The sequence below is a fragment of the Galeopterus variegatus genome, unplaced genomic scaffold, assembly GCF_000696425.1.
Source record: "Galeopterus variegatus unplaced genomic scaffold, G_variegatus-3.0.2 Scaffold9401, whole genome shotgun sequence".
Taxonomy (NCBI): Eukaryota; Metazoa; Chordata; class Mammalia; order Dermoptera; family Cynocephalidae; genus Galeopterus; species Galeopterus variegatus.
The window spans coordinates 18,011-26,332 of record NW_007735512.1 but is presented as its reverse complement, the minus strand read 5'-3'; the positions used below and the strand labels follow the sequence as shown (position 1 = coordinate 26,332).

Below are 8,322 nucleotides of genomic sequence, written 5' to 3'. Positions count from 1 at the left end.
CGTCCTGCTCAGTGCAGCCCAGGGGGTTCAGGATAAGGAGTCACTCAAAAAAGACCTTTTCCCCAGAGCTGTGAGCTGTAGATGCCAATTAATCCCATTTACAACCTCAGGAACCTGGTGTTCCCAGCAAGAAAGGGGGTGGCTGGCTTGTCTCCAGTTCTCATATGCAGGGTACTGGATACTGAAGGGATAGGCTGGGCCAAGGCATGAAGACATTTCTATGTTCTGAAACCACCAGACAGGCTCGCCTCTCTTCAGAATGGAATCTTCTGGATTTTTGTGCATCCTGGTGCTATTTATCCTCTTTGCGAACGTCCAGGGAACTAGTCTAAATAACTGTAAGTATTTACAGTAAGTATTGGGCCTCAGCCCTTGCCCTGGAAAGAGGGAAATTTTCTGGTAGGAAGGAACAAGGAACAATTACTCAGATCTGAGTTGCTTTCCACCATCCTAGCCCTAGTTCTGGGTTGGGAGAGTAGAGAGATATTTGGAAAACCCCTTCTGTGGAAGATCCCTTCTGGTAATAAAGGAACCCACACTTAGGAAATCCCCTCTTTATCCCCTTTGAGGTAGAGCATCTTTCTTAGGGAGATGGGAGAGAGTCACAGGATCTAGTATTTATGGAAGGAGATGTAGGAATCTGGGAAGCCTAAAGGACCTTCCCCTCACCCCATAAGAAAGACAGGATCTTTTCTCAGGACATTGTCCATCTTTGCCTTGTTCTTTCACATGCGGTCCCATAAAGTGTCCCTGCATCTGCAGGGGTTCCTTGACTTTGGGATAAAGAAGTCCCTTTAAACTTAAGACACTAATACTCCATGTCTATATAGTAATAGTGATAATTGTTACCATTTGTTGAACACTTGGAAAGTAGGGATTTACAAAAAATTTAAGAGGGATCTGGAGTCAGATTTAGTGGACTCAAATCCTATTAGATATATAACCCTGGGAAAATTACTTAAATTCCATATGTGTCAGTTTCCTCATCTGTAAAATGAAGATATTAATAGAATTTACCTCCTAGAGCTGTTGTGGTGATAAAATGAGAGTATACATTTTAAATGCTTAGAAGAGTGTGTGACTTATGGTAAATAAGTAACAAATGTTAGTTAATATTACTGTGCATCAATTACTATAATTAGAAAGCTCTATACGCTTTGCCTCCTTTTTTCCTCACACCTCTGTAAGGACAAAATGATTTTACAGATGAAGAAACCAAGGTTCAGAGAGGGTAAATAGCAGACCAACTGATAGAATTCAAAAACCAAACCATCTACAGGGTGAGAGATCTTAATTACTATATAATATTATCCCCCCACCCCCACCCCAGAGCAACTCCCAAACCCTGACTCCTCAACAAGGCCAAAAGGACAATATCAGCTTAAACCAGTGGCTACCAATGGGGCAATTTTGCCTTCCAGGGAACATTTCCAATGTCTGGAGACATATTGGGTTATTATAACTTGGGGTTGGCTACTGTTATCTAATACATGGAGGCCAACATCCCACAATGCACAGGACACCCCACCCAAAGAATGATCCAGCCCAAATGTCACTAGTGGTTGAGAAATGTGCCTTGGAAGGGATGGGGCTAGAGGGTGGAACTAGAGATGGGGTAAAAAGGTAGAGTGAGGGTGGTCAGAAGGGAGAGTAGTGTAGGCAGTAGGGAAAAACCTGAGGGCGCCCTGAGAGAAAGGACTCCTGCGGGTGAGCAAAATGAAAGCAAACTTCTCTGACTCCCCAGAATTGTCCTGGGTTGTGCAGAGGGTGGGCACTTTGCCCTCCAAGGCTCAAGGTTGTATAACTGCTTCTTCCCTAGGGAAATGCCCCAGGATCAGAGAGAAATGTGAATTCAAAGAAAGAGACATGTGTACGAGCAACAGAGAATGTGAGGACAGCAAGAAGTGTTGTGTTCTCAGCTGTGGAAAAAAATGTTTAGATCTTAAAAAAGGTAATATTCTGGACCTTGGAATAATCAAGCCCTCTACCCACGCCCTGACCTTCTGCCCACTTGGGCTGACTGTTTCCTCTGGTTCACTGAAACCTGGTCTCTGGGTAAGATTGCTGGACTTGGGAGACATGAGATTTAGATTCATTAGTGCTCCTAATATGGTGTCTGACATTAATAATGTCCTTATCTTGTCAAGTAATATCAGGGTTCAGTTTCACTAAAGTATGGGAGCAAGAATGGGATGGAATTAGATGGTTTTTGGCTGCTTGGCTACTTTTCACTCTTATAATTTTCTGAGTCCCCTGGTGGCCATGGTGGTTCTAACATACACCAACACTGTTGCCGTATGTCATAAATTAAGCAATTTATATTTCCTAGCTTTTGGCTCTGAAGTGACCACCTCTCTGCCCATACAGATCCAACTTTGCACCATGAAACCTCCCCTGACCACTCCATACTATAGGGCTTTTCCTTTGCTGCTGCAATCATAACGTCCTGTCCATCTCCCTGGGCTCCAAAAAGACTATCAACAATTCTTTATTCATTTATTTAACAAATGTTTCTTGAGTGCCATTGAGACCCCTAATAGGATTTGACCTGCTCAGTGTGGTCAGTGAGGTTGGGAAAGACTTCTCTGAGAAAGCAAACCTGGGGCCGGCCCTGTGGCTCACTCGGGAGAGTGTGGCACTGACAGCGCCAAGGCTGTGGGTTCAGTTCCTATATAGGGATGGCTGGTGCGCTCACTGGCTGAGCATGGTGCAGACGACACTGAGCCGAGGGTTGCGAACCCCTTACCAGTCAAAAAAAAAGAGAAAGAAAGCAAACCTGGAGTTGAGTTCAGAAGGATGGATAATATTTTAGGCAAAAAGTGTCTGGAAGAGCTTTCCACGCACAGGGAATAGCATGTACAAAGGCTCAACTGTGGGGCCTAGGGAGGCCAGAGAGAAGACTGAGCATGTGCATGCTAAAGGTAAATGGATCCTAGGTTGGCAGGGATCACACTATTCAGGTCTGGTTGCCCAGATTAAAGAGTCTCACCTGGATCCTAAGAGCCATGGAAATTCATCGAGGTGGGGCAGTGATATGAGCACGATCATACTAGGGCCACAGAGCAGGAAACAGGAGGAACTATGTAACTTACACATGAAAGAAAACGGTAACTTGGACGAGGGAGGTAGCTAAGGGAATGAGAAGAGTGGGATGTGTTTGAATAGTATTTACGAGGCAAATAGGACTTGACAATGGAGCAGACCAGGGAGGAAACGGGGCGATAAGTTATTCATATGCCTGCAGGTGAGGGATTCTGAATCCAAACTTCCTGAGTTCAAATCTTAGCCCCAGTCTTTTTCTCTTGCGCATAGTAACATCTTCACCACACTGTGCCTCACTTTCCTCTGTTAGTAAAAGGACCAGTGTCAGAGGTTATTTTGAGCATCAAATAAATTGATGCACATGAAGCACTTAAAGCAATGCCTGGCACATAATAGCCACCTAATACCTATGAGCTTAAATTATTTGTCATTCTTGGGAGCTGCTGAATAGCAGAAACCATGCTTCTTCTTTGTCCTTTAAATTGTTTAGCATATAGTAGGTGTTCAGTGAATGATTTATTCAGTTCAGCTCAGGATTCATCTTATTTCACCCTCAGCATTCTGTAAAGTCATATATTGTGCCAGACCACCTGCTAGGAAATGGAATTCCGATATTAAATAAGACACAATTCCTGCTCACTAGAAACACGCAGCCTCAGGGATGAGACCAAAGATATAATCAAATGACAAGTACATGCACAAGATACAAGATATGCAGAAGCAAGGTAGAGAAGTGCAGGATTGATTCAGGCACCTGAAGCAGTTGGGGCATGGGGTGTATAGTGGAGTCAAGAGAGATATAACAGAGGAGGTGATGTCTGAGAAAGGTTTTGATGGAAGAATAGGAGTGTCACTAATGAGCAACAGTTGACATATGGCAATGCAATGGTATCGAGTTGTGGCACAGCATGGTGTGTTGAGTATTGCCAGAGCTTGTGGCCTGTGGCAGGAGAGGAAGCCAGAGCCACAAGTAGGAGTCAGATGGTGAAGGGCCTTATGAGTCATGGGAGAATTTTCTTATTAAATCAGGGTAGGTCTTATCTGTAGAATAACACAATCGGCTTCACTTTCTGATCCATCAGATCATTCCATCCAGTGAACAGCATGAAAGATTGATTGTAGGGGCTAGAATGTGGGAGGACCAGTTCGAGGTTATCTCAACAGCCCAAGTGTGATATGGGGAGGCTTAAATGAAAGGGACTGGCAGAGCTGTTAGGAAGTAAAACTTAGCAGGACTTAATTGTTTAGCTGTGGAGATTTACCTTCATGGAACTCATGGTTTAGTTGGGACCTGTATTAGTTTGCAAGGGTATCAATAATAGACTGGTGCCTAAACAACAGAAATGTATTGTCTTACAGTTCTGCCAGGTAGAAGTCAAAGATTAAGGTGTCAGCAGAGTTGGTTTCTTCTCAGGAACTGGGAGAGAGAAATCTGTTCCATGCTTCTCTGTTAGCTTCTGGTGCTTGCGGGAAATCTTTGGAATTCCTTGGCTTGTAGTCACATCACCCTGATCTCTGCTTTCATGTTCATGTGGTGTCTCCCTGTGTGTATGGGTGTGTGTCTGTTCACATTTACCCTTTTTTATAAATACACCAGTCATATTGAATTAGGGGCCCAGCCTACTCCAGTATGACCTCATCTTAACTAATTACATTTGCAAACAAACCTATTCCCAGGCATGCAGATACCCACTCTAGGGTCTCTTTGCAAATGTGTGCAATATGTCATCGAGCTAGGCTCCTGCAGTGTAATAAGGGGAAAGGAGCCTGTTCCAATTTTATCTATGGTAGTTGCCATGGGGAACAATAAAATCTGGTTTTGTTTATGTTTTTTTCTGGGGTGGGGTTCTCAACTCTGGGGTCTCTCTGCAGACATATGCAAGATGCCAAAAGAATCTGGCCCCTGCATGGCTTATTTTCTTCGTTGGTGGTATAGTAAGGAAAATAATACCTGCTCCAGCTTTATCTATGGTGGCTGCCAGGGAAACAATAACAACTTCCAAACCAAAAGCATCTGCCAGAATACCTGCAAAAAAACACGTGAGTCCTTGGGCCCTAGTTTCTCATCCTCACCAGGGCCATGCTGGGAGGCCTGGGTGTTTGCTGGTCCATTACAGGGTAGCTACACCCTTGGCAACCCTGATGCTGACAGAGCCAGCTCGAATCATCAGGTAAGAATGCACCTCACAGAAGGGTAGTGGCTTTCTCGGAACTGAAGATGGGAAGGGACATGGAGAGGACTCAAAGTTAGCAAGTATGAGAGGAGTTAGAAGGGGTGGAAGGAGGGTGCAGAAGTGGTGAAATCTAAGAGGCCAACTGCAAAAGGGTCCAACCTAGCCCTGGACGCATTACCTGACCAACCCTTCCAGGCCATCAAATGGGAAGGGACATGGAGAGGACTCAAAGTTAGCAAGTATGAGAGGAGTTAGAAGGGGTGGAGGGAGGGTGCAGAAGTGGTGAAATCTAAGAGGCCAACTGCAAAAGGGTCCAACCTAGCCCTGGACGCATTACCTGACCAACCCTTCCAGGCCATCACCCTACAATGCACAGGACACCCCACCCAAAGAATGATCCAGCCCAAATGTCACTAGTGGTTGAGAAATGTGCCTTGGAAGGGATGGGGCTAGAGGGTGGAACTAGAGATGGGGTAAAAAGGTAGAGTGAGGGTGGTCAGAAGGGAGAGTAGTGTAGGCAGTAGGGAAAAACCTGAGGGCGCCCTGAGAGAAAGGACTCCTGCGGGTGAGCAAAATGAAAGCAAACTTCTCTGACTCCCCAGAATTGTCCTGGGTTGTGCAGAGGGTGGGCACTTTGCCCTCCAAGGCTCAAGGTTGTATAACTGCTTCTTCCCTAGGGAAATGCCCCAGGATCAGAGAGAAATGTGAATTCAAAGAAAGAGACATGTGTACGAGCAACAGAGAATGTGAGGACAGCAAGAAGTGTTGCATTCTCAGCTGCAGAAAAAAATGTTTAGATCTTAAAAAAGGTAATATTCTGGACCTTGGAATAATCAAGCCCTCTACCCACACCCTGACCTTCTGCCCACTTGGGCTGACTGTTTCCCCTGGATCTCTGAAACCTGGTCTCTGGGTAAGATTGCTGGACTTGGGACACATGAGATTAATATTCATTAGTGCTCCTAATATGGTGTCTGATAATGTCCTTATCTTGTCAAGTAATATTGGGGCCTCATTTTCACCAAAGTAAGAGTGCAGGAGTGGGATGGAATTAGGTGGTTTTTTGCCCAGTTGGTTCTTGTGCGTCTGAGGCTGAGTAATTCATGTCTGTTGGGCACGGTACACTTTGCAGAGACTAAGGGATCACTGAGGCTTCTGTTGACACCATTGAAGGGAGTGGTGACATCAGAACCTTGAGAGTCAAGAGATTCAGGGATATGGTTATCCTCCTCTGTTTCTTCAAAAAAAATTGTAGAACCCTCTTAAGGGTTAGTTTGCCTTAGTTTGGATCTCCCGGAAACTGACCTTGGGTGCAGGTAGTTTGTTTGGAAGGTCTCTGAAGAAGCACAAGGTCGGAGTAGGATAAGTGACTCAGGGAAGAGAGAAGAGGCCATTATGAGCTGGTTACCACTGTGGGAAACTGCAGCTCGACTCCATCAGGGATCTTCTAAAGAACCGTGTAAGCGTCCCTCCAAATTTTCTTCATCTGTCTCCAGGGATGAGGAACCTGAGTTATTTATTCATGGATTCTCATCCCACACTGGATACCTGGGGTATTAAATCCCTCACTCTTCTAGACTGTTCTGCATGCAAGCTGAGTGTGCTCCTAGGGAGGCAGAGAATACCCACAGCAGAGAAGCAGGGACTCTGACTCTTGCAGTGGGAGGCTGTCCATGTACACTGGATATTATTCAGCCATAAAAAGGAATGAAGCCCTGATACGTGCTGCACTGTCGATGAACCTCAGAAACATCACACTAAGCAGAGAAGCCAGACATGAACGATCACAGACAGTATGATTTCATTTATAGGAAATATCCAGAATCGGTAAATCTGTAGACATAGAAAGCAGATTAGTGGTTGCCACCAGTTGGGAAGCAGGGTTTGGGGGAAAGCAAGGACTGATTGTTAATGGGTACAGAGTTTTCATTTGGATTCATAATACGTTTGAGAACTAATAGTGGTTACACAACATTGTGAATGTACTAAAAAAGCCACTGAATTGTTCACCTTAAAATGGTTAATTTTATATGGTATGAATTCTACCTCAATTTTTAAAAAACGGATTAAGAAAAAATGTGCACTGGAACTGTCTCTCGCAGCTGCAGGTGAAGTTAGAGGTAAGCCAAGAGTATGTCGGGTGGGATAACAGCCCCCCTGCTATAGTCTGTGTTTGTATTGCTCTGGTTCACTCATGCCCCACATTCAGTCCATTCTCTCACTGATGCATCACCACTTAAATTGGTGAGTTCAGTGGAACATTCCTAAGGCCCTGCTGCTGAAGCTGGATCTGCAACCATAACTGGCATTTATTCTTTCTCCCCTGCATGACCTATTCTAAATTGCGCCTAATGATAGAAGCTCTCTGTTCACTCTAATATTCTTTCCTGCTTTCAAAGTACCTTGACTGACACTCTACAGATTCAGTTCAACCTGGAATCAACCTGATTTCTCCGCCGAACCCCACTCATCTCAATATCTTTTCTGTTTGACAATGGCTAGAGAAAAGGGGTGAGCCGAAGAGGAGAGAGAGAAAGAAGGGCAGAAGGGAAATAAAAGGAGTGGAGAAAGAGGACTAAATTAAGAGAACTAGTATGCAAATAATAAAAGCAGATGATTACATATTCAAAAAAAAAAGAGACGTAGACAGAGAGAGACTCACTGAAAAAGAGAAAGTGACAAGCACAGGGTAAGAGATGTAAAGTGACATAAAGAGGAGAAGAAGAAACAGTGAAAAAATAAAACAGAAAAATAGACATGTCAGGAGAAGAGTAAAATTNTTTCCTCATCACAGCTCTCTGCTAGCAATCCACTCCCATTTATTTTTCCTTGAAAGAGACAGCTCCCCAGAGCAGACCCACTTCCTTTTAATTTCCTCCTGTGAAAAGATTATATAAGCGTAACTTCAAGTTCTAAAGATTAGCTGAGGCCGAGATGCTCAGCTGGTCTTATCCTGCATTCTCAACAGGCTCCTCTTCCTGAATGGATAAGGACACACTGGAACAACTGCCAGGATTTGGCTCGTGCTCCAAGGCTCTGTCCACACACCTGACTGATGCACCAGGTCGGCTTCCACTGTTCTACTCTCAGCATTCCAAGGCCTTAC

General features: G+C 44.5%; 1 protein-coding gene across 1 annotated transcript; it reads left to right on the top strand.

Moving 5' to 3' along the window:
- The first annotated feature begins 259 nt into the window (after positions 1-259).
- Positions 260-8,322, top strand: LOC103609257 (eppin-like). The gene is made up of 4 exons (XM_008593606.1): positions 260-338; positions 1,820-1,951; positions 4,915-5,082; positions 8,185-8,322. The coding sequence occupies exons 1-4, from the start codon at positions 260-262 to the stop codon at positions 8,196-8,198; spliced, it is 393 nt and encodes a 130-aa protein (XP_008591828.1). The 3' UTR covers positions 8,199-8,322.